At 42.4% G+C, this 26,118-nt stretch overlaps 1 protein-coding gene across 6 annotated transcripts in view; it reads left to right on the forward strand.

The window, feature by feature from the left end:
- CRB2 (crumbs cell polarity complex component 2) overlaps positions 1–26,118 on the forward strand; it is a 64,577-nt gene that overhangs the window by 19,102 nt on the left and 19,357 nt on the right. For 3 of the 6 annotated variants that reach the window (XR_008202684.1, XM_052668113.1, XM_052668112.1), the window contains exons 1-6: positions 8,497–8,739; positions 18,100–18,792; positions 21,031–21,226; positions 21,716–21,855; positions 22,337–22,519; positions 23,020–23,133. Coding sequence is in view for 5 of the 6 variants with exons in the window: in XM_052668113.1 (XP_052524073.1) it covers positions 8,667–8,739; positions 18,100–18,792; positions 21,031–21,226; positions 21,716–21,855; positions 22,337–22,519; positions 23,020–23,133 (1,399 nt within the window). In the remaining variant the exon portion in view is untranslated. Of the gene's footprint in view, positions 1–8,496; positions 8,740–18,099; positions 18,793–21,030; positions 21,227–21,715; positions 21,856–22,336; positions 22,520–23,019; positions 23,134–26,118 lie in introns of those variants that run through there. The other 3 variants (XM_052668117.1, XM_052668115.1, XM_052668116.1) reach the window with 1 other exon arrangement.

The following is a 26,118-nucleotide window of genomic DNA, read 5'->3' on the forward strand; positions in this document are numbered from 1 at the left end:
CAAAGCCCTCTGCTGGGCAGAATCAGCAGGTCGTGGTTTTTACTGGCTTGTGACATGGCTGGTTGTGTGCTTTTAAAGTAGTGTGAAGAGCTGTGACGTTCACCATAGCTTTAACTGCAGTGGGAACTTTGTGGTGGGAATTCAAAATGTCAACTTTATGATTTTAAGGGAAATTGTCTGTAGAGCTTAGTGACTGAGTGGAGGTAAACAAGGAAAATGGGCTAATATACAGCTGCAATGAAGTATTTAATAGCCAAGAATGAATTCACAATTTTAAAATCATATTTGTAGGACATAACCTCTTCCTGCTCTTAATGAAGGAGAGGAAACCGTTCCGGAGTAGAAAAACAACGTGTTGACATTCCTGGTTTTCACCTGTGCCTTTTAGCTTTGATTTTAATTTTTTTTCTTATTGATATATTATTGAAAGGTGGTTGCTGTAGTAAGAGTGCTGGATCATTCACATAAGTGTGAACTCTGGAGTTCTGCTTGGGGTTAAGGCTGTCTGACAAAAAAAAAAAAAGCAACCTCAAGGTAGTCATTATTTCATTCAAGGTTTCAGGGAAGTCTCTGCCTTGGGTTACAGGAGGGAATACTGTACAGCTCTTATAGTTGGTAGTGTTGCTGATGGCCTTTGTATCTTTTGAAACCAAATGAATCTGTAAAATCTCAGAAATCCTGGGCGCTGTGTAATGTTTAATCTTCATGTTATGTTTTCTGGTCTGAATAAAAGAAAATACAGAAGGAGAAGGAACCTGTGGTTTAACAAGCTTTGCAGAGAGGTAGAACTGGAATTGAAGATGTTCTCATTTAGTCTTACATACCCCAGTGACAGTGATTTTATCTTTTTCTCAGAACACACACATCTAAAAGATTTTCTGCTTGCTTCTCAGATTCCATTTTCACCAAAGTCGTTGCCCTCCTGACCTTCTGGAAGTGAGACTAGCAGAAATATGCAAAGTCCCCTGGTTCAGAGTCATGCATTAAAAAAAGATTTAGGATCAAATGGAGTTTACATTTTCAGCCAAAGGCTTTTTCTGAAAGGCATTGACAGGCTCTTACCAAACATCTGTGACTCACTGAATGTACAAGCTAGCAAAGCTAAAGATCCAGAAAATGATCCAAATACCATGCAGTGAAATTAATTTTCTGCCACTGTTCTACTGTTACAGGAAGCTCGTCCATCTATACTTTGGCTTGCTTTCTGGTTACAGATACTGAAAGGAAATTTTTCTGAAGTCAAGTCCTTTAATAGAAAGAGGAGGAGCTAATGCTGAATTGGAAGCAGAGATTCATCCCAACCATATACTCAAACAGTATAGCCAGGCTGGTATATTCACCCACTCCCAAAGCAAATGAGAATTTAAGCTGTCAGATTTGTGACGTCCATCTCATAAGGCATTCAAGCACAATAAATTTTTCTGGCAAATTGGTCTTGGCATGGAATCCTCTTTAAATATATGAGATGCTGCTTCTTGCTGTGATAAATATAGGGGTGACTTAGTTGCAATGGAGTTTCTCAGGGATGAAATGGATAGTATTCCAATAAACTGTCAATTATCATGTTTCTTTCCAGAGATATATATCGTTGGTGAATGGCAAGGCTGGACTGGCATCGCACATCTGATTTAAAATGTTAGAATTCTTTCCAGGTTCTTTGCAATAGTTCTTGAGAAGTTTCTGGATCCATCCCCTTGAATATTTTGCATGCAGAATATTACACGCTTCTGGCCAAGAGAGTTGCCTTGGTGCATATTCTTGCTTTTACTGAAACAATTACACTCTTGGTGAAGCCACCACTGTGTTCTCACAGGGATTTACCAGTTTTCTGTTCCTGTGGCTTTGTTCAGAAATAGGTTGGAAAAGTTGAAAGCAGTTCCCCATGTGTTTGCTTTCATCTGCTGACATCCCTTAATACTGTAAGTTTCTGAGTGCTTGTGTATGTATGGACTCTTCTGTTTCAGACGTGTTCTGCTGCTGCTTCCACTTTTTTTTTTTGTGCAGAATCCATCACAGAGTTGTTGTTTCAGACACTGATGAATTCGTGTGCACATTCAGCTCACCAGTTAGCAGAGCTAAAGATTCAGATGCTTCTCTTGCAGATCAATATTACCTTTTAGCAAAAGCAGCAGGAACTTGCTTTGCCTACTATTGGAAGAAATGATGTAGAAAATGTGCACAAGCCATCTTCCCTACGAGAAATAATATAAACTAGAGCTTCCCTCAGGGCAGAGAAAGAAGTGCTGATGTCCTAAAAGCTTCAGCCTACCCTTGTCCAGGTATGCATTTAGAAATAAACGAGGCTATTTTCAAAAGAACAGAGGGGTTACACCTAATTAAGTGTGCAAGAATAACAGAATTAAGGTGCAGATGCGCAAAAGCAAACCCCATATCTTTGTCATCCTGGAGAAAATTCTTCAATATTTGGCTGATTTGTGGTCTGCGTCCATTCTCTGTCTCACTGCCTGCTGTGGTGAACATGCCCAGTGTTTTGTGGAGGCTTCATTACAGAGCCTGCTGTGTGCATGATGGCTCTGAGAGATCAGAGTTTACGCCTGGAAGGCAAATGAGGCAGTGTTTGCTGGTTTATGCAGTTTTCAGAGGTCTTTCCATGCTATCCACATTGTATACAGCATGCGACGGGGCTCTGAGACTGGACTGTTTCAGAACACACTGTGTGCTCACATAGTGCAGCTATGTGTGTTTGTTATTCAGGTCCAGCTGGGGGCGTTTCCAAAATTCCCTTTTTTCCCCTTGTGTTGACCTTCAGAGTGCTAACTTTTGTGTTATTAGGACGCTCCTTTCCCCTGGGCTCCGCTGCGGGGATCACCTACATACTCCTTGCTTTGCTGATGGCAGCTGGTTCTGGCTGAGCGTTTAGCTTTTTCCCTGAAGCCTGTTAAGTGCCCTTTGGGGACTGGCGTGGCTCCGAGGTTGCCGGCAACGCAGGCAGTCTCACCAAACATATGCTAATGTAGAGGGTTGCCTCTCAATGCTGGTTTTTGGCTGCTAGGTCAGAAACCTGCCCAGCACTGCCCCCCGAGCGGCCAGAAAGCCTCTGTGTAAGTAGCACGCATCAGTAAAAAGGGACGTTTGCAAGCACTGGAGATTTTGACAAAAGCAGCATAAAAAAGACCGTAATAAATACACAGCACAACTTCAAAACCCTCTTGGATTCAGGCAACATCTTGGACTTGTGCTGCTTCCTTCCGCAGCATTTTACTTGCTGAATCTTTTGCCCAGGTCCTCTGACAGTCGTTGAGCTGCTTCCTGTGAGCGCCGTCTGCCCAGAGAGGCTCCTGCAAGGGGCCGCCTTCCACTGAGCAGCCAGCTGTGAGCGGCGAAAGAGGATCAAAGGGCCTCCAAGTTGACCTGCAGAACTCTAGCAGAGCTTCACGGAGATCAAAGGCTGCATGCATGGTTAGAGCCTGACTTCTGCAACTTCTCTTAGAGATAACTTGGCAGAAGCTTGGCTCCATCTTTACTGTGTTTGTTGTGAATGGGCTCATAGGCTGGAGAAGAAGAATAAGGTATTCTGCGTGTACTGGATATTCTTGTTACAGTTCTAGCTCTATTCTGAAATGAGACATGTTTTAGTGATCTGCACGTGTGGCCAATATTGCAGTGCAGAGCAGGTGATTTCCAACTTCAGGAAGCCTGCTTCAGTTTTGTCCTCTCGAATCCTAACTGCAGACCTACAGGCAGAAGGGTGTCTTCTCAGAACTTGCTGGTAAAACTGGTTAGAAGAAATTTGTTTAAGATGCCGTTTCTCTTAAGAGGATTCGATGTTGTCCTAATTTCTCAGTAAAAGCAGGATTTCGGAGACTTCTTCCCTCGTTCGCAGCTGTACTGCAGGCACGAGCTGCTTGGTGCAGCGCTGCATCTCCCTGCAGGGCGAGCCGCGTGCCGCGCGGTGGCGCCGATGGCCGGGCAGTGCGGGAGGCACCGCCAACCTCCGCCGGACGGGATCGCTGCCTTCAGGCCTTGTCGGCGCAGAGCGTTCCTGTGCAACTCCCGTACAGAAATGTTTGTTCTGCCTGTGTGTTCCTGGACTGCTCTTCTTCCTTTACACTGTGGTTTTCTATGAAATAATGAATGTGTTCCAGGACAGTGAGGCTGGGTCAGAATCCTGACCATCCCTCGTGTTTTTCTAATTGCTTGTTACACAGCGAGAAGCAGCAGCCCTTCTGCTATGTCTTCTTATGGCAGCAGTTTCTTTGCCGTTGTCCAAGACTGACCGGTGTCACATACTAGATACTCTGTAATTTATGAGGTTTATTATGCCTAAAAAGTGTAACTAGGATGTCTTGAGACTGGAAATGTGTGATTCTTGCCAAGTATTAGCTGCAACTTCCAAGTTTCTACTTGCAGACAAAGCTTTTTCTTGGCTTGTCTGGTGTGTGCATGGTGCAGTGGGCCTTACAGTGCTCAGGGTGCTGCTTGGCACAGTTCTGCATTTCAGGATATTTCTAGTCGTGTTTGTTTGGCAGTGCAGGTGATGTATGATATGTTTATTGTTTTTTTAATTCCTGTTCTCATCCAGTAGTCTTTGTGTGAATTTGTGCAGGGCAGAAGGGACATCTAGTGGTCAAGTGGAAAATTGGTGATGTGAATTGTAAGAGTAACTGTTTTTTACAAGAGGAAATTTTGGGAGATTGGACCCCAGAGCATTACATCACCCAGCTGTATTTGAACCTTTCAGTTTGTGAAATTGGCCTTTCTGTAGGTTTGGAATTCCAAAACCTGAGGTCTTTTTGAATATATCCTGCACTTTCCAGCTCTGATTGAGAGCAGAAGAGTGTACTGAAGTGGCTTATTAAATTATTTTCCTCGCAATTGTTTTGAGTGGAACTGGAAACTTCTTTCTTAGATAGCTTAACTTGCCTAGTTCCAAGTTTGCAGTCACGTGGAGTTGTGCCTAATAATGCTCAGGGGAAAACAAGGAGGGGAAAAAAAAAAAAAAAAAAAGTGAAATTTTGATTCTTTTGTGTTGAATTGTTCAGTTCAGAAAAGTGGAATATTTGTGTTTGGTGGTGAGGTTCCAGAAATGTAGGGAGGGACAGGCGAGGCCCTCTCAGTACAGTATGTGCGCAGGGCAGGAGGTGTGAACAACTGCATTCTTACCAGCTTCTGTCTATGATTTGTACTGTTAGCGTATTATTTAACCCCTGTGTGAGGAAAAGCTGTGCAGTAGTGCAAGCATATGTAGTTGTTAGAATGGAAAGCACTGACTGTTTTGTTTACGTACTTTGCTGTGCAGTCCATTCTGAAGTGCTTGTAGAAAAATGAATAGGATTCTTTCCAGAAAGTTTACAGAAGAGTAAAGAATGTAGAAAACAGGTTCTGCTGGGTACTCCAAACCTGCACCCTCCCTTTTCTACTAATCCAGCTTGCCTGCTGCTGCCCCATTTTCATGGCATGCATTTCCGGCTTGCAGAGTTTCCTGCCTACCAGCTGAGAATAGAAGCCTTGCTGTTTTGCTGTCCTTAAGTCTCCTGTAATGAGTGTTACACAGACGAAAGCAGCTGTGTCCTTTGGCTCTAATTTTAATACTATGTTAAAGAACAGATTATAGTGACGTTGGACTGCAGCAGTGCAGAGGTAGTACAATCCATGGCCAGTTTGGGGAAGGCTTTAGCAAGGATGACTAAGGACTTGGAGCTTATTCTTTAGATAACAAATCCACCCAATTGTGCTCTTTCTTTGCAAATGTAGTCAAGCCTAACAAATCAGGGCCTTAGCAGAGTTGCATTAAGGTCCTTTAATTGGACTAAGCTGGTTAATGCCTGCATTGGTTTTTGTAAGCCCAAGGGCCCAGGACAGAAGAGGTCTGCCATTTGTGCTGATAAAATCCCGTACAGTTGCAGTTGTGAATGTTGAAAAATTAAATTATAATATTCTTGGCGGCAGGCACCAAAGTTTTTTTTTATTTACTATAATGAAGGAAAATGTCTTGACCCATGCAGACTTCAGTAGCTTGAGCAAAGAGTGACACTGAATGAACATTAAGTCCCAGCAGGTATCATGGAGGTGATAACAGTGGCTGTAGGGAATAAATTAACCCTGTTCAGGAGAATCTTCCTCCCTAACACACTCTGCACTGCAGAATTCACAGTATCTGGCAGCAGTACAGGCGTGAGATTGTCGCACCTCTGTCTGTGGAAGGCTTTGGCTGATAACCACGTTCTGCTGTGATTTCTCAGGTAGCTCAAGTCTAAGCCCTGTTGTGACAAATGCATGAAATGGTAGCATCAAACATATTAGATCGTTCCTTGACACCAATCATGTTCCTCTTGGCCTTCTTAGTTGTTCAGCCTCAGCTAAACTGTTTGCTCTTTTCTGAGTCTTGGTAGCATGTAACAGGTCTCTGGGGTTGGAGGAAGAGGAGTGGTTTCTTCCAGTGTGCAGTGGATCCATGTGTATGTGCTTTGATCTGAAAAAAGGTAAGCAGTGTAATTTACACAGGTGAGGCAGAAAAAGTCCTGAGCAGAAAGGTTCTGCGCATGTCAGTGGTTGGTTAAGTTCTTGACAGCAAAATGAGAATCTGAAAAGAAAGAAATGAGTTCCAGATGGCTGAGGTAGGTGGCAAAAAAAAAAAACAACTCAGTGAGGCTGATCTTGAGAAAACAGACTGAAGACACCAGAGATGGAGATGGGAACAGAGTGGTCCAGATAAGGTTGATAACACGTGATATATCATCTTTGGAGCATTCCAAGTCAGGTTAGTGACCCAAACCATTTGTGTCTGTGTTTTGGTAGTGAAAATGCTCTTGCAGTTACTGTTCTGCCTTCTGCACTGAAGGTAGAAACAACGTAGTAATAATCCATTTTGCTGCATTGGCCCATCATCCTCTGTCTGTTCTGTAAGGATGCGGAGATGATATGAATTGCTCATTGCAGGATTGTGGCTGCTTTCATCAGGTTCTTAGGAGGTGATTGCCTTTGTATTTTATTTTTTTTTTCTTGCTAGAAAGAATTCCACAGTGAGCAAACACATGAGTAACAGCAAAAGCACTGGGAAACCTCACACCTAGGTTTGAACCACTGTTGTAGTTTCACATTCACCTTTGTGCCCCCTAAATCATAGAATCATAGAATCACAAGGTTGGAAACGACCTACAAGATCATCTAGTCCAACCATCTCCTCATCACCATTGCCACCACTAGCACTAAATGTCACATAAGAGAGACTTCTTCTCTTCTTCTAAGAGAGACTTCTCCTGATTTTTAGCTACTTTTACTTTCACTTTTAGCATTGGAATATATGGAGCACTGGCACCAACTTGGAAGTGTCTTTATTCTGTTGCACATTACCCTCTGTTTTCAAATTAAAATTGGGGAGATATGTGTGAATTTGAGCTTGTTTGGGTGTTGTTGAATTTGTTGCCTCTTCATGTCTTGTGGCTGGAGCCCATTTCTGGTATTCTCTATTTAAAATAGAAGGCCTGTGAGAAATCCCTGTGAGAAAGAGCCCATATTTTAGTATGTAACTTGTCTAAAATGTGGAACTATGTTTTCAACAGTTCTTGCACTTGCTTTTGAAGTCTGGCACAGGTATTGTTAAGAGTGTGGGAGTGAAGGAAACCAGTGAAGCACTGGAATAGGGAAGCAGTATAGGCCTGTCTGCATCAATTCTTGCCCTCTTTTTTTGAACTAGGAATTTGTATGGCATCTTACCTGCCTTCTATTTTTAGTTGTCAGTGCAGGGGTGAGGCAATATACGTAATTCTCATTAGGGTTAATTTAATCCAATTGTGGTGTGGGTTTAGAGGTACTTAGTAGGTCACAATTGAGTGTGAGCTCTGTCTGTTTCCAGTGACTCCCATAAGGCAATGGGCACTGGCAATTTTTTCCACTTCTAAGCATATGTAGGTGTGCAGGTATGATTTGCTTCTCGTGTTACTCAGGTGCTTCTGTTGATCTCTGTACTTGTCCTTAATTAGGAAAAGAGGGTTCATTTACCTTTTGTGAGTTTGTGTATCCTGTGGGTTCACACATCTCATGAGAGCAGTGAAGGCTGATGCCTCTCTTTGGAATGAATAGTGGGATTATTGTGTCTTTTCACTTCTCCTTCAACAAGCCATCTTTTCTTGAAAAACTATTAAAGATCTTCACCTGGAATTTAAGTAGTGACTGTATAGAAACCTGCATCCTAGAAATGGTCCTCAGCCCTCCCTCAGTCCCCAGGACAGTTCTGAGCTCCAGCGGCAGCGATGGAGATATAAGGTTCATTTTCCTGTGGTGGGAATTCAAAAAGCAGAAAAAGCACCGAGGAAGCCTTTTCTTTTTGCCTTACACTGCGACTCTCCCAGTTATCCAATTTTCTGCCTACCTCTGACAGCCTGGGACTTTTTTCTGACTGGGGGCATGGATGAGCTTCAGCTGCCGTGCCTGTAAATCCAGCTTGTGCTGCCCTGTGCAGTTCAATCCATGTGATCCAGGCAGCATTTTCTCTGTGTTCCAGGGACATGAGTAAAGCATTTCAAAGTGAACAGGGACTCTGTCCACGGTGTTAGTGCTAGTCCCCAGTTCGGAAGGGTATGGAGTGGGTGCCTGGGGTAGAGAAAACTTTCTGAAATCCGGGATGCGGGGAGAGCTGGTGATCAGTAGCTTGCAACTACGGTTTCTCCCTTGAGGTTTTTAGAACGGCCACTCTTAGGCTTGTCATGGAATTAAAGAAAACTGCATCCAGGGTATACAATGCTGCTCTCCTGCTGCCACTTTTCCTCTTATTTTGGGGTAAGTTTTTGTCTTCTGTGCCTAATTCTTACCCGGCTAATATGCAGTAACTTGGATCAAGTCTATGATCTGCCCTTGAGTTGTAAAGGTAACTTGACAAAATGTCACCCTCATGATTAGATGGAGCCTGAAAATTTCTTATCAGGAAGATAAAAGGCATTCCGTTGTAGATAAGTTTTTCTCTCTACTTATTTCTGGTCTCCTTTTGTCGTTCTCCCTGTGCACATGTGGATGAATTTATTCCCTAGAGCTGAAAGTACGTGCACTTTCACGTTATTAAGTTCTCAGCTGATATTTTCTCCTCGGAAAAGTTATGGATTTCACCATTGTGCCCACACAGAAGAAGCGCAGAGCTTTATTCCAATTCTGTATCTTTTAAAGATATGTCAAGGCAAAAGGGGATTGTATCTAGGGGAGTATACCAACATGCTCAAGTGCCTGGTATCTGTGATACAAAATGTGGAGGAAGAAAACAGTGCATGAGTATTCCCTTAGATATTTTGAAGAAAGCACGAGAAGTGATGATGTAACAGGCTGTGTTACACTGATTGTTTTTAATTGTTATTTCCACATTGAAAATTTATTTTATAGTCCATAGGATATACTTCAGCATATTGAGGTTCTGCATGTGAATGTGTTTTTGTGCTGCAAAAGTCAGCCTCGTATACAACTTGTTAGGCTCTCTAAGAAAGAGATTTGTTTCTTCTGGAATAGGTGTCTGGAGATCTGCTGGGCCTAGACATCTGTTTGAGTCATCTAGGGATTATAAGGTCATGTCAGGAACGTGTCTAACCTTTTAGTGGAAATATGATTGGGATTGAACTGGCCTCCTCCTGATCTTGTCAGCACTGTGTGGCCGATACCTGTCTGTAAAAGTCCTGTTTGTTTGCCACTCCGGTAGAACAGCAGTAATCAGTGATGTGAAAAAGGAAAGGTAGAAGTATGGTCGGAGTGCCTTGCTGCTAATACCTGCCAAATACTGAGTTTGGGTTTTTCTCGTGGTGTTGGATGATGTTTATGTTTTTTCTGAGTGATGGATAAGGTTTTCAGCTTTCTCTTTATCCCCCACAGTCTTTATTTTCTCCTGAAGCCTCCCTAAATTTACTTTGCTCTGGTCACGTCTTACTATGGCTATGAAAGTCAGGCTGGTTTTGGTTTTCGTTTTTAGTCTGGATTCTTTTTTGTTTCCCTTGTACCAGCTTCTTTGTGTGAGCTCCAAGTGCCTGGAATTCCTCTGGCCATGGGGAAGCAGCAGGATTGTCTTTTGTATCTAGTAACCATAGCTACTGGTTTGAAGTGTGAAGCAATTACGGTGGTTTTGTATTGTGCAAGAAGGAAGGCCCATTGCACCTACTGTATTGCTCAGCATGGGGCTGCTAGGAGCTGGGTGTTTTGGGGGATTTGTGCTGTTAGATCACTGCACTCACAGCTTTTGGGTGAAACTCTTTTCTGGAACAGTAATTTACTGAGAACGTCCTTTTGGGTGACGCCTCTCAGAACAGCCAGGGGAGCTGAAGGGAAGCCACTATTCCAGTCTTTACGCCTTCTCCTATTTTGCAGGGGAATTCTGCCAGATTGCGGCTGTACTGAATGGTGGTATTTACGTAGCACTTTTAAGGCCATGAGGAAGGGGTGCTTTTTCTTGTCCTTGTGAGGCATATGACTATTTCTGTTATTTGAATTGGCTAAATACAAGTGTCGTTGAAGCACCAAGATGCTTAAGTTATTGAGAACGTGTTCAGAAAATCCTGGTTGTCCGGATGGTCAATTGCAAACTGTAACCATAAGAGCACTCTGCTTCCAGACCCACACAATCTCCAGTTGTTCAAATAAACTCCAGAGGGCGTGGAGCAGACTCTGCATGTCATTCCAGTTTCACTGCAATTTTCTGTGTAATGAACAGAATGGCTCTCAGCTTAATTTGTCGTGTTCTAAAGAACACAGTAGATTCTAGAGAACAGAACCAAGCATCTGCTCATTCCTGTTTCCCCAGCAAGCACAGTAACTCAAATACCTTTGGCCTGGAACATGCTTTGGATGCCTATTGGGAGAGCACGTGCAGACAAACCTTTTCTTGGGCGGCTCGCTGTCTGCTCTACTGCAGGCTCTTGAGATTAGCTCAGACATGCAGACAGTTTAAATCGCACTTTCTTCTAAACCTGGGAACAAAGAAATATGATCTTTTCAACTTTGTTGATTGTCAGCATATTGAAATAGGAATTGGAAATTAAAGCTTATGACTCATTTTGGTTAACTGAGTACACAGGAAACCTGGTCTCTGTATTTGATCTGTGGAAATGGCTGAGAGATCAGAGACTGTGTAAGAAGGTTAGTTAGCTTGGAGGAGTGTTTATCAAGGGGAAATAAAGGAGTGTGTTAAGAACAGACGATCAAAGGGTTACTGTGGCAATATATTCAATGGTATCATAAAACATTTATTTATAACTGGTGTCTTTCTCCAGGTATTAGAAGCAAGATAATAGAAGGTACATCTTCAGATGTGTGTTAAAGCATTGAACAGATAATGAAAAAGATCTAGCTGGCTATTGTTCTGAGTTAAGAGTAAGTTTAATTCCCTGAAGTGGTACTTCTGCTTAATGCTGTTAACGCCTCTGGCCATAATATTGGCACTGTTGCTGCTCACCGTTGGCACCTTTCAGCAATTCACTGGGTAAGCTGGGTGGGAGAGAGCCAGGAATCAGCATTCTGCTTCTTTGATGGAGGAGCTACTATGCATATTTCACAGTGGGAAACTGAGCCGTATCTTCTTATGCTTGTCTTCATGAAGATCTAGTGATCGAGGTCTATAAATACTCTTTGTGAATATTTTATGTTCATAGTTTGTGTGCGTATTTGGCATGAAAAAGCTTTGCCATACCAAACTCTTGGCATGTAAATGTTGTGTGGAACTGCTGGTCGCCGGTAACTCAGAAGAAAATGCATGAAGTAGGCTGGCAACGTAGGAGCACCCTAAAATAGAGTTTGTATTGAGACTGGCAACACTGTCCTGTGTTGAGAGTGACATGGGACTTGTGAAGATGCATGAAGTGTGTGCTCATAGCCCTCATATGTTCCCTGTGTAGATGAACTGAAGCTACTTCACGAGGAAGGATTTGGTTTCGTTTACTACTTTCCATAGCAGATGTGCCATCTTTCTGAAATTAGCAAGGGTTGGGGAAGAAAGGGAACACAGTGCAAAAGCCCTTTTTCAGGCCTGCCCAGGCCTTGTTTCTGTTGAGGAGAATCTGGGAACGGGTCTCAGTGTGCACCCTGCACTAATCCTAACACTGACCAGGACAGGGAAAGATCAGCAGAGGTCAGCAGGGATTTGCTAATATAAGCACATGCATTCCTGTTGTCATGGAAACATAACTCTTTCCATTCCTTTTTTATTCTCTGATTTCTAAATTCTCTGATGCTCGAGTTCCCTTCCTGCCCTTGGTATCTTTCCCAAGCAGGAAATGTGCTGGGGTGAGCATTGGGGTTTTGGTTTTTTTTTTTTCAGACTCTGAGGATCCCCCTCTGTGGATCTAGCCCAGTTACTGCGGTGCAGTTAGGGGCTGCTGTTGGGAAGCCTGTTTTACTCGCTGCTTGGTTGTAACTTGTCCTTTTTCAAGTTGTTACAGAAGCAGGGCTGGTGAAATGCACCTGAAGGAAGCCCCTTTCTTCTTAAGTCTGCCGTAAATTTTCATCAGAGATAATAATCATCAAGGTTAAGATGTAAAATATCTTGAGAGTCAAAGAACTTAACAGGGCAAATCCTTGCACAAAACATACTTAATGCATAATGGATGAATAATAATTTCAGAAACATAAATTACAACTTGTAAGCATTAAGCAGTCTGTTCCCAAAGTATATCATTAAAATAATAGAGGAGAATGTGTCTAAATCCTGTCTGGTACAACTTGTTAATAGAAAACAGAAGTGCTAATTGAGGAGACGAAGCATGTAATCTCTTTTCTCCTCCTTCTGGGACTCCTTCACATAAATAGGACCTTGAGGAGCAGAGTGTGCATTCTTCAGCTGTACTTGGTTTCGGGCGTGGGGAAATGCTATTGGTCGGACAGGTAGCCTGGTTACCTGTTAAAAGCACTGCAGCTTCACTTTGACGTTTTACATCCCGCAGAAGAAGCTGTGTGCTTTTCATCTGGGTGATGTGGATCGTACTGACTTTCTGGGAGAGAAAACCTGAGGTGGATGAGAAAAATTGGACGCATCCCGATTCTTATCTTTTTGTCTCAGAAAGCTTGCCTTTGGACTGACCCAAGGATAGGGAGGACACGTCCTTCCAGCATTGGTGTTCTCGTAGTCTGGGTAAAATGCCCATCACACAGGGCTGTAGGGGCTGCCTCCTCCTGCTAGGCATTCTCTGCTTCCTGAAATAGTTTGGGGAGATCAGAGGAGCGGGTGAATGTTCAGATCCTGGAAGTACTGAAAATGTATGTGAATTCAGAAGCAGGAAACAAAATACGCCCATTCCTGTGATCATCTCTCCTATTGCTCAGCGGTCCTAATAACCATGTCGTGTGCAGGAATGAAATGTTAGGGAAGGGAAAAATCCAACTTTATAATTCTTGAATTCACTAACTCTAAAGTATTAGACTTGAATCATTTAATCTTACAGGACACTGGTGAGAATATACACTTATATCTATTTCATAAGTTGGGCAGTCTGATACAGAAAATTAAATTAACTTGCCTATGCTCACGTTATGTTTTTGCCGCACCAGGAAATAATTTTCTGGTATCCTGACTCTTGCAGCATTTATGGCTATGATTAAGAACATTTTTATGAGAGATTGTAATCAGGAGAAAGTGACAAGATGAGAATGTACCATTGTGTATGTGTGCTGTGCACGTGTGAGCAGATGTTCAGAGAGGAATATCTTCAGTAGTTATTGCTGACTCTGCTCATCATTTTTTGGTCTGTGTTGAGAAAATATTGTCTTATTTGAATGAGGCATATGATATCTTTTGGGAAAAAAAGCAGTGACAACATGAGTCACACGTCAGTGCTGTTCTTCAGTGAGAAGGAAGCAAGGTAATCTCTGGGCTAATCTCAACCCAAGCATGTTACTTCCCTCTTGGAATTTTAAGTGACCTCTAGGGCACCTTTAAGGTAGTTATCAGTGAGTACTTGGTAGGTGACAACTAAGGGGTGCCTTGTGAAGCAACAGCTTGAACTGCGGAAATTAAAGTGAGAGAGAGAGAGAGAAAGAGAGAGAGACTTTTTTCATGAAGGTGTGGGACTGAGCATCTTCCGTGAGCCCAGGTGTATCCCCAGCCCCAAAGCACCCACCATCTGTCGTTGGTTTCTGAGGTCCTCAGGAAACTAACCTGTGAAAAGCAAAACCAAATGATACAAGGCAGTGAGTAATGCTGAAGCAGTGCATCGTGAGCTGTGGATGCATTCTGTGTACTGTCTTAGCAACTCTTGTTTGGAATGAAGAGGAAAATCTGTGGAAGAACTTCAGTGCAACTCATGCTGTGGGACAATTACCACTGAGGTATAAGACAACAGAATAAACAAAGCTGCAGTTGTGGTGGTTTTTTAACTTAAAAGGCAGCAGCCTTGAGGGCCTCTTCCTCCCATGCGGTCTGGGAGCTCTCACAGCTCTCTGGCATTGCAGAGCACCTTGTCCTGGCACATGAAGCGAGAGACTCCTCCCAACTCTCAGGGGAGAGATGGTGAGCTCCTGCAGGGCTCTCAGGCTGCCTGCTGTCTTGTTAGTTTCTTGCTCCTAATTTTGCTGATATATACCTGGCTGTTGTAATTGCTGTTTGATAACAACGTTTAATAAAGTTATCAAGTATAAAGTGATTAAAGGCAATTATTAAAACAAAGCCTGGCAAAACAACTCATTTGCCTTAAAGTGATAGAAAAGTCACGAACTCCAACCTTTAGGGAGAACCTTTGTCAGCTATTTCTAAAGTGCAAAACCAGACCTATCCTGAGAAAGCTCAAGGAATGCTTTATATCTGACTGTTGGCCTTTGAAGTCCCTTCTAATCCAACCCTAAATTCCTGGAACGTGTTCTTCAAAGAAACTGTAGTCTTCTCCAGTTTCATTTTCGAGTAGGATTGCAGGACAGTATTACTGCATTATTTTTTTTCATGTTTTTTCACTTTCAAATGTCACTTATTTGTGTTATTCCTGTGAAAGGTAAAGGAGAAATCCTGGATGTCTTTGTTAATTCAGTACCAACAGCTTCTGTGGAAATTTTCAACTCCTGGCTCTTGGTGACTACTCTCATGCTCTCATATAACATATAAGTGTGGTCTGAATTGCCTGTTTTTATGGTCAGTATGTTGTGTAGCAGGAAAGGCTAATTTGTTGTTCTTATTAGCATTGGTTGCATATTCATGTAGGGTAATCTGTTCCAAAATTGAGAGGAATTACTGTATGTCCTGGAGCAGATTGATGAAAATATCAGAAACAGAGCTTAAAAAAAAATAAAAAATCATGCATGTTCTCTCTCAGCCTTGGTGGTAGCCTACATTTCTGGTAGCCATGTAGGTTATTTTGCACACAGTGTGTTTAGCTTTCTGCTGATGTCATCAGTGCTTTATTTCTTACTGCTGAGACTGTCTTTTCTGAGATCACTTTGTAATAAGTTCTGTTGAGAATTAATGTCTCATCTGTGGCAAATTATTTAGCCAAAACTTTTAGCATTACCACTGGATGAGTATTAGGACGACACTGTGTTTACCTGGAAACATGTTTTGTCCAGGGGAAATATTGCAGTTTAATTAGTATATGTGATATATTCTTGGAGCTAGTGTTGTTAATGTCACTACAGCCTCTACTGGGCAGGGGTAATGCAGTGATGACTATCTGCAAGCTGTAGTTCACAGAATAATTTGAAATGATTTTGGTAACATTTTATTTCATGTGACATACAGTTGCAGTTTCCTCAGCTGGCTCCATCCATGTCCAATGAGCAGTGCTACTTCAGGATCTCAGCTAGTGTTGCCTGGGCATCCCCGCCAGCAGCCAACTGCTTAGTTCTCCCAGGCACTTAAGGGTTTGGGATCTCTCCTCAAAATCTTTTTCTTTCAGAAATCTGCTGTCTCTAGAAATGACCTTTCTCCTTGCCTAGCATCAGTCTGTTAAGGGAAAAGGTTAATTGATGCACACATCTTTTGATGTGGAAAGGTTCCAGTGTTATGCTCGAAGCATCTCCAGCTGAAGAGCTCTCACAGGGAGTGGAAAGGAGCCTTTGCTAATAACCTGTTTGATTTTCAATTCCAAGAGGTGCAGCAGTTCCTGTAATGACCACTGCCTTGTTCAGCAAGAGCTGAGACAAGTTGGGAAGAAGCAAAGAGGAATTTTGCTTTCAACTTGGCTCTGCCTTCAGTGCATCCAACTGCCTCTTCTGCCTGAGGCCAAGAATGTTTTAAATTTACAATTAGAAGATAAAATACAGAAAGCAGGAAGAAGAAATTTTGTTAACTATCGAGACCCATGGCATTCAGAGTCTGTGGATCAATATGATTACATACAGTTTTTATTAATAACTAATCCCAAAAATGGGAACATTTTTCTCCTTTCTCCAGTAAGGTCCCAGGTCCTACTGATGTCATCACTTTTAGATCTAATTCAAGTAATATTTGATCATAGAAAGAAGCTAAATCTAATCCAGTAGCAATGCAGGAAATGACTTTTCTCTATGCCATCCTGTGCATAACTGATTCTGTTACACATAACAAGACAGCTTCTGCTGTTGTTGTTGGTAACTGTAGTGACCTCTGAGGAGACTGGGATTTTACCTATTAATTTGCTACTGTTCTTTGGTAAACCAAGAGGGCCTTCTGACTTCTTAAAAAAACTTCACATATGCTTAACTTGGTATCTGCGTAGTTCAGCCCTTTTGTATTTGACTGAATGTTTTTGTCATGGACAAGAATTAATGACTAATACAGATTATTGAGCAATGCAGTCATATGATGAACCAAATTAGAGTAGGTGCAGAAAGGTGTACCTGCTGGGAAGAGAAGTTGGAAAAGAAGGTAACATGATTATGCATCCTTATTTGCAAGAAGTGTTTAGACTACCTGCTTATAATGGAAGCAGAAAATGGTGCATGCAGCCTTTGAGATGGCTGCAGCCTCCTACACTAGCAGTGCTTGCTGACTGGTTTAAATGTGAATTTCCTTATAGATGAACTCTGTTGCAAATCAGAGAAATCATACTGAGCACACAGTGGTTTTATGGTCTTGTCACAGACTGTACTTCTGGCCTCTGGAAAGCGCAGGCTGGGACTGGTTACTCATTAAGTTTACAAAAGCTCATATCTCCTGTCTAGTAAATCTTTTGGGAATAGTTTCCTGGGCTCCCACCCTAATTGCTGCAGAGATTCCAGGCAGATTCCGTCATCCTTGTTTTCTGCCTGACTGGGAATCTGAGAATAAAAGGGTTCATGGCGGAATAATGAGAGTGCTGGACAGTGCAATGCTCAGCAACTCTCCCCAGCATCATATGAGAGAGGAAGGGGAGGGGTAAGCAATAGAGATGATGATGGGAATAGAAGGGGCTGCCTAAATCCCTGAACACCCTCCCTCCCCCATCAATACTGCATCTTAAAAGAAGACTTAATATCACCAGTCTTCTGGTGGGAGGAATTAGGGGGAGGTCAGGGCAGGGGCAGGCTTTTGTAAACCGAAGTCTCCTATAAATCCCTTTCAGGCCCTAAAGCCGGATGCCTCTACGTTCACATACAAAGGCTGGGGAACTGATGGGGTACTGGGTTGATAGAAAACCACTGACACAGATTAACAACTGGGTGTGTAGAAGATGCGTCAGAGCAAGGCAAATATAACCAGAAATGGGCTGGGGTAACCATGGTGTGAATGTGAGAATGGTTAAGGTCAGCTGAGAAGTGATGCTATGGTGTGTGATCCTGGCAAATCCTTAGAATGGAGAACAGCACCTTACAGCCTTGCTCAAAAACAGCACTGCAGTGAAGGCAGAGAGCTGTGGGCAGTCAGAGCAATGCGGGCTCCTGGCTGTTTGTTACCTGCCACTGTTACCTGTCGATGTGATCTGTGGGGTTTCCCAGAGACTTCCTGTTGCTGGCTGACCCACAGTTATATACAGAACATAGCAAAAATGGTGAAGAGCTGTTTGTGCACTGGTATGTAAAAAGTAGGTTAAGTGCTAGTGCTGTGCTCTGATACCATCACTAGTGGACTAGCTCAGAGAAAAAACAAAAAGAATCCTTAGAAGCAGCAGCTGAGACATTAAGCATCAGTCAGTATCTTAAAACATACCTCTGAGATGTGTGTGGTGATTGGCAGAAGAGCTTTTATTTTCCTAAGCTACTTAATGCTAACTAACAATATGTCTGTTTTCTCAACAGGAACTTCGTACTCTGAAAATAATAGCAATTGTTCATCATCCCCATGTGAAAATGGTGGGAGCTGTATGGATTTGGAAGTGGGGTACCAGTGCATCTGTCCCATGCACCCCATAGCCTACATGGGCATAAACTGTGAACTCCTCTATGATGCATGCACCAAACACGATTGCCCTGCCCATATGACTTGCAACAATACTCCAGGACTTCCAGAATATGAATGCATCTGTATGCCTGGCTTTACAGGTATTGATTGTAGCATTAATATTAATGAGTGTGAGAGCAACCCTTGTAAAGATCCTCGTTTTGAATGTGTAGATAGTGTAAGTGGATACGCCTGTAAATGCCAAACAGGACTGAACGAGGGCTGCCAAAGCTCTGTGTGCTCTAACCACACCTGCCTAAATAACGGGACGTGTGTCGAGGGTCCTGGGGACTCTGCCTGCATCTGCCAACCTGGCTTCACTGGGACCCACTGCAAAGACAACATTGATGAGTGCGCTTCCAACCCGTGCCAGAACGGAGCCATCTGCCGAGACAGGGTGAATGAGTATAGCTGTTTCTGTGTGCCTGGGTTCCAAGGATACAACTGTGAAATAGACATCAACGAGTGTGCATCCCGGCCCTGTAAAAACAATGGCACCTGCCTGAATGAGATGGATCGCTATCTGTGCAAGTGCATCCCCGGCTACACAGGTACCCTTTCGTGCTCGTACACTACAATGTTGGTTGGATTACATCTTGCTATTCATGTTGTTCCACAATGTGTCTCGCTGCTGACAAGCTTAGTAGCGTTAGTAGCTGCCATGAGAAGTTGTTGTTTTACAGCTGTGAGACTAAATGCCTAAGCTCAGAGTGTCTGGTTCCATGCTGGAATAATTTAGTGTTTGTGGCTTCCAAGAAATAGTTGAGGCTGATTTCCATGGATGGTACAGATGCTGAGAGACGTTATCTAAGAATGAATGTGGGGGCACTATCTGAGGCTAGGAGCACTGGATATCATGTAGGTGTGATTAGCCTCACTATTAACAAAAGGAGGTACACAAGAAAAGAGATTTAGTATCTGGAGGGAGTTCAGTTAGTGTTTTCAAGTATAACTGTTTAGCTGGTTTGTAGTTCTTTGTCCTGTCTTGCAGGATTTGTCTGAGGGGAGTAATCTTTAGAATAAAGTGGCTTTCATTTAGACACTTCTTTTTCAGTTCTTTGTCTGGAGAATGTTTCTTGGCATATGACTTAAGTATCCCTTTTATGTGCATCTGTTCTATTGATGACTCAGAGTAATCTACACCTGTGAGTTATCTGTGAAGCAGGCAGTGGGAGGTTCTCCTCCTAGTCCTGCTATCAGAGTGGAATGCGGTTGTACTGTGCCCATTTCTGCCTGGTACCACTTAGCACATGAACTTTCTCAGCCTTCCTCATTGTCACAGATTGAAGTGTTTCAAGAGTTAGGTTGCTGTGAAGGAATGCTGCTGATTACCAGTGGAATGCAACATCAGGAATGTGCCTGATGCTGAGTCACTCTGATAAAAACGAACAGAGACTTGGGAGGAAAAGAGCAGAATTTCTCTGTAAGCCTTAAGGTTGGCACTGATTTGGGGTATCAAACATAATTTTGTGAATCAGTTTCCTTTGACTCTTTTCTTGAATCGTCTATTAAGGATTATGGGATTCCCCTGATAAGGAGGTGATAAAATAACCCAAGCAGCAGGAGGAGTTTGTACTCCAAGTTATTCTGATGTTCATATGAGCTTTATGTTCTAGTACTTCATCCCAACCTCAGAGGTTCTAGCACCACTGGTTGCTGAAGCAGGTTGTTTCCTGGGGCTTTCATCTGGAATTTGGGTGAAGGGAGTTTTGCATGGATATTGACAGGTTTGAATCAGCAGATTAGGGGGCCCACATTCCTGAGGATTAGGATGGCCACTCCAGTAGTCCTGAGCCTTTAACAAGAAGCAGAGCTTAGATGGATTGGCAGGTGCAGTGACTAACACGTGGAGATGATGTCAGGTCATAGACAGTTTCAACTGGTGGAATGTAGTATGGCAAGATAGTTGCATAGGAGTTTTTAGTGAAAGCTGAGACTTTGGACCAGAAATGCCTGATTTCTTTTTGCTTTCGATTATTAATACATAGAGCTAATGCCTAAATTTTAGTAACATTTCATAATACAGTGACTTACTAATATATAGTATCACTGTAATTAGCATTTTGCATTGCCTTAATGCCTTTTTTTCTAGGTATCTCAAAGCAAGTTACAAATATTATTTAAACAAATGGATCAATGTCTTGGGGAGCCAGGTAGTGATTACTTTTTCCTTTCCCAAAATGCAACTGCCTTTGATGTAGAACATTGGACCTGGTTAAGGCAAAACTCCCTTCACCATAGCAGCACAACGGTAGTGAAGAGTATTGTGTCTAACTTAAACTGTAAGAGCTATATAATATATGAAAGTTTGAATAACCCTAACTAGCAGTGTGTCTCTTCTCTTCTCATCCCTGTCCTTCCACCCTGAACGGATTCCCAGTCAGAACAGCTCTTAGAGTTTTAAGGTGTGCATGTAAGTCAGATCAGCATGGTTTACACAGAAATTGAATGTCATTTGTGAAGTGCTGTCCAGCTGGTTGCTTCAGCAAACCCAAATGAGAGAAACTAAAGCTTTGTAAATTCTGGAAACTGCTCCTAGTTTTGTTATAAGACTAACATCCAGAAGCCTGAAGAAAACAATTCCATTTTTCAGTAATAGTGAAAGGCCCTTAATCTCTAAGAATTGCACACTGTTCATAAGCTCTGTGTTTTTACAGCAAAATGAGAAAAGATCACTGTGCTGGCCAGTTGGATTTGATAACATGGCTTTTACAATTCCAGCTCAGAAATGCAAGCAGTGCAGACTTTGATGGATTTTTAACATGAATATTTCTCTCTTTTCTAACAAGGAATAAACTGTGAAGCTGAAATAGATGAATGTGATTCATACCCTTGTCAGAATGGGGCCTTGTGCGGTGATCACATTGGGTTCTACACCTGCACCTGTATGCCAGGTTACCAAGGAGTCCAGTGTGAGGTGGACATCAATGAATGTATAAGCCAGCCATGCCAGCACAATGGGACGTGTCATGACCTCATTAACAGGTGAGAAATCAGTATTTGTGCAATTAGATACCAGTACTGATGTAATGTTCTTCTTTAGAAATCCGTGGAGAGAATTGGATTTAGTGTTTTGTACAGTGGTAGTAACTGAAGGAGTGGTTAATGGCAGCATGTGAGAGGGGCTGTTCCAGTAGCAGAACTCCTCGGAGGCTTAAAAAAAGGTTCCTGTTTTTGCTTCTGTCTGACATATCAGATGCAAAAGGAAGCGATTTGCAGATCATGATCAGCGCAAGCAGCTGGTGAGAATGTACCTGTGTCAGTGTGCCTTTCACAGGCATACTGTAGGTTTAGAGATCGCTGAGGTTGATCTGCTCTCTCATTAGTGTGGCCTGTTTGCTCAGAAGGACCTGTCTTTTTCCTCTGCCCACAAATGCACATGAAGGCTAACTCCAGCAGATGTTTGCTCTTTCTTCACATGAGCTCAACAATGAAATCGGGACCTTCTGCATCACTCTGTTTTGTTGCCCACAGTTACCAATGTGACTGCAGTGACACAGGCTTTGAAGGGGACCACTGTGAATTGGATATCCTGGAGTGTGCCTCTGAGCCCTGTCTGAACAATGCCACGTGTGTGGAAGGAATCAAGAACTACAGCTGTGCCTGCTGGACAGGTAAGTTTGAAATCTATTTCATATATCAGCCCCTAATCATACTGCAACAGAGAGCATGTGCTCAGTTGCCCTGTTGAAGCAGTAAGGATTTAACAACCATACAACATGGTCCAGTGTGAAGTTTTGTTATCCAAAACAATGAGGCTACCACTGCATCTCCCTTTACTGATCATCCAGGATCAGATGAACCTCTTCGTTGGGAAATGCACCCTGATCTTCAACTATAAAATTTCCTTTCTCTTCTTTTCTGCCTTTTCCCTGTGTGTGTTTTTCTATCACAAAGTAATGGTTTCTTGCAAATCGTTTATCTGGCTCCCTCCTTTGATGTGCTGGAGAAACTGGAGGACTCTGGGACTCCTTACTCAATGAGTTGCAATGTCTTTTGGTTCCTATTCTCATCCTCAAGATGAGAAGCCACAATACTTGGGTGACTAGTTTTAGTGCAGTTGTGTGTGATCCTTACACAGATGTCTCCTGGCAGGTTACACAGGGCAGCGTTGTGAAGAGGATGTGAACGAGTGTGCAACAGATCCCTGTCACAACGGAGGTGTGTGCTTTGAGCGATCCAACCAGTCCTATTATGGCTCACAGCCTGACTTCCCCAATGATTTCAGCTACAGCCAAGCAGCTGGTTTCCTCTGTTGGTGTCAGCCAGGCTTTGCAGGTAGGCTTTGTGGTAAATGTTGCCTTCTTTCTGCTACAGATGGACTGTATTTGAGTAGATAGGAATGATGGGTGAAATGGGTGAAATACCACCCACCCCTTCCCCTGGTTTATATAAATATCTATAAAAGCATGGATTTAAGAGCTGGGGAAAATACTTGGAAGGAGAGGCTAACAATACTACTTTATTGTGGGGTTGCTTTTTGTGTTTTGTTTTTTTTTAATAAGAAGATGAGAGTTTGGTCCACTGTTGTGCAGAAGTTCTGATTCTGCGCCAGTTCCCTTTCCTGACACAGGCAAATCATTAAGCTTTCTTTGCTTCATTTTGCATAATTGTTTCAATTATAGAATCTATTTGTCAGAGTGTTAAAAGAGACATGCATAGTTTACAGAATTCTTCTGCGTTTTTAGAAGACAGTAAAGAATGGCAAAACATCATGAATGCAGTTTCACTGATGCATGCATGCACTGACCTTGGCGATTTGTATTTTCACTTCAAAGGGGAGACCTGCTTTACTAACATTGATGAGTGCGAGTCCCAGCCGTGTCAGAATGGTGGTCACTGCGTGGACCTTGTTGATGGCTTTCTTTGTCATTGTTTACCAGGCTATTCAGGTAAGGTTGGTGAAAGTGGGTGGCTGGAATCAAGTCAGTCTGGCTAACTAATGCAGAGTTGCTGTGTTACTGTTTGGCTGCAGGACTGGATTCCAGTACTGAGTGTCCCAGGCTTCTAGGAAGGACTGAGAGAAACTGTGGGGAGCTCAATAGCTTTGAAGGGGGATTTCTGTCAGTGCTCAAAAAAACTACATGACTATGATCAAGCAAGTTGATAGACTCTAAGGTAGAATTTGAAACAGACAGCTATATAGAAAAGTCTATAAAGAGCAGACTATCTGAGGATCTGCATCCTGGAGTGAAAGCTCTCTGGGAGAACAGTGTTTTTTATATATGAGCTGTGAAAATGAACAAAAAACATTCAAATAAAACATAACAGAATACATTTTAAAAGGTGCATAATGCTTTGAATGTCACAAGCTGCTGATTGTAGCAGATTGGATCGTCAGCACATAAAACATCTGTAAAACATCTCTCATCCCTAACACCCCTGGATGATAAGAGCCAGAGATTTTTGGCTGAAGGCAGTAATTTGCCATGTTAGGAGGTCAAAAGGTCTTTGTGATGTGAGCAAATGCAGCCTTCTCTGTTTACAAGGGAGCAGGCAGTTTAGATTCTTATACAAATGCCCTGCCTGACCCTATTGGGTCTCAGTTTTCTGGCTGAGAAACTAGGGGATAGTGAGTACACAGCTCTGTTAGGAGGGTGCACTGCTGACTGCTAACTCTTAAATCAGTTTAGAATATTGATGTATTTCTGCATCTTTAATTCTGTATGTACTCTGTTTTGAACAATCTGCACCAAAAAGTAGTTTGTAAGAAAGACGGTCCCCAGCACAATCTAATATTCATGTATTTTTGAGGTGGATATAACCATTCTGCAGTGTTCCTAGGCTGCCATCTCGTGGGAAAAAGAAAAACTTGAAGCCAGTATAAAACTGTCTTTTGATTTCTTGGAACAGCAGGTAGCAGCATTCCGGAGTCTTAGGTCCGTATTATGTGAGAAAGTTTTGTTTTCCCTCATAATGGTTGAGCAAAGTTGGAGCAAGTCTCCCAACTTTTTCCTGGGAAGGCTCATTATCACTGGTACTTTCACACCCAGAATCTCAAGTCGACTCCTAGTTAACACGTTCTGTGTTAACTAGGTGTAGCTAGTTTGCTTTGGATTCCTAATTTAGGCTAGGTAAAGAAAAAATTGCTTTTGTAGCTGTGGCCTTTGAAAATAGGCTCTTATTGAATTTTTTTTAATGGCACTTTTTCATTAGTTACAGTGCTGCACTCATGAACGAAGATATTGTCTAAAGAGATGGTTTAAGGTTTATCCTGCGTCTCATAATTCCCACTCACATGCATGCCCTATTCTCTTTTCCTCCTTCATTGCCTCTGCACCCCTCACAGAGTTCAGAATTTCATTTTGCTCTGCCACACTGCAGATCTGTTTAATCCTTTCCAGTTCTTAGTGTGCTTATGGGTGGAAAAGCTGACAGGAACACAGGGTGATGGGCAGAGTGCTAGAGTTCATTCTGTTGCATCAAATCTGGGTTCATTAGTACTTGAAGGGGATTAGAAGCAAGTTGCTCTTCTGGATATTGCTTTCGGTAAAGGACTTTGTTTCATCTGAGGTAGTTCTGACACATTAACACAGTGAAAGGCTGTGAGCAGTCTCTGAGATCAGTGAGTGCATGTGGAGGAGTGAAGCTGACAGGGAAATAACAGCAATTAATCTCCCCTCCTTTGTCAATTAATCCCAGTACAGTCATGCTGGGTAAACAGCTTATTACTTCATATTAGGATCACAGAACAACTTTGTGAAGCTTCCCATAATGTTTCTGCTCAAAACACATTTCTGTGGCAGCTTAGATCTACCATGAACTTGGGTTTAAGCTGCCTCCGCTGATTAAAGTGAACTTGCTACTCTGAAGAATGCTTTCTTGGGGCGGCAGGGGGTTCTTTCAGTATTTTTTTTTCTTCAGTCTGAGGAATTTAGGGGGGTGCTGGGATAACAATGTGAGTAAGGAGAAATTCGTTCTTTGCAAATTAACTGCCTCTGTGCTGTCTCAGGCTGTAGGGTTGCAGGGAGGTGAGCCGCTCTTCCCTTGAAAGTAGTAGTCAGAAAAGCAGTGCCTTTTTTCAAGGAGAACTACATAATAGGTCCTGAGAGTCAGTCCAGTGCACTAGTTTGTTCGTTAGCAGAGGATGTGACCTGAGAGGATATAAGAAGTGTAAATTGCATGGATACTAAATGAGGTAAGGAGGAGAATGAGTCTTGTGTAGTCTTGGAATTATGTCAACTGTGGTCAAGAGAAAAAGCATATTAGGAAAAGTCAATCCTTAGTAAAAAAGCCAAAATGAATTATTTATTCATAGGAATGATTTCAATTCATCTTGTATACAGTGATCCATGGGTTAGGCCAGGACATTTAAAAAAAAAAAAAAAAAAAAGACTGGTGCCTCTGTTTGGAATGAGAACTGACTTTTAACCTGCAAGTATGTAATGCAAGTGGAATTTGACTAATTTGTCCTTTGAAAAGTTTTGAATGACTTGAGCACTCCTACTCATATTTCTGCTTAAAGTTTTCTGCCATTTTTTCGGTTGTGAAGCTTCTGACATATTCAGTGTTGTTTTTTTATCCTGACCTCCCTCAAGAAGCTTTACAAACGACTGGGAGCAAATCATGACCAAATCTTGTAACTTGCACGGTTGCCAGCATGTAAGAATGGGGAATTAAAACCTCTAGAAAGTGAATCGTCTGATCATTTTCTGTTTCTTTAGAATCCTTCAAAGAGTATCATAAGCTGGTTTGGAAGATAGCTTTTAGAAGTATTTTATCTCAAACATACGTGTACTACCTAGAATTTGCACGACTGTATTTTCCCACCATCGTTGTCTGTCTCTGAGAACACTAGACACTCTAAATGTATCCTTAAATTGATCCTGGGAAAAGAAGCAACTGCAGTTTCTAACAACATTAATGAATTTGGAAAG

Source organism: Tympanuchus pallidicinctus, unplaced genomic scaffold, assembly GCF_026119805.1.
Source record: "Tympanuchus pallidicinctus isolate F22 unplaced genomic scaffold, pur_lepc_1.0 scaffold8, whole genome shotgun sequence".
NCBI classification, from domain to species: Eukaryota; Metazoa; Chordata; class Aves; order Galliformes; family Phasianidae; genus Tympanuchus; species Tympanuchus pallidicinctus.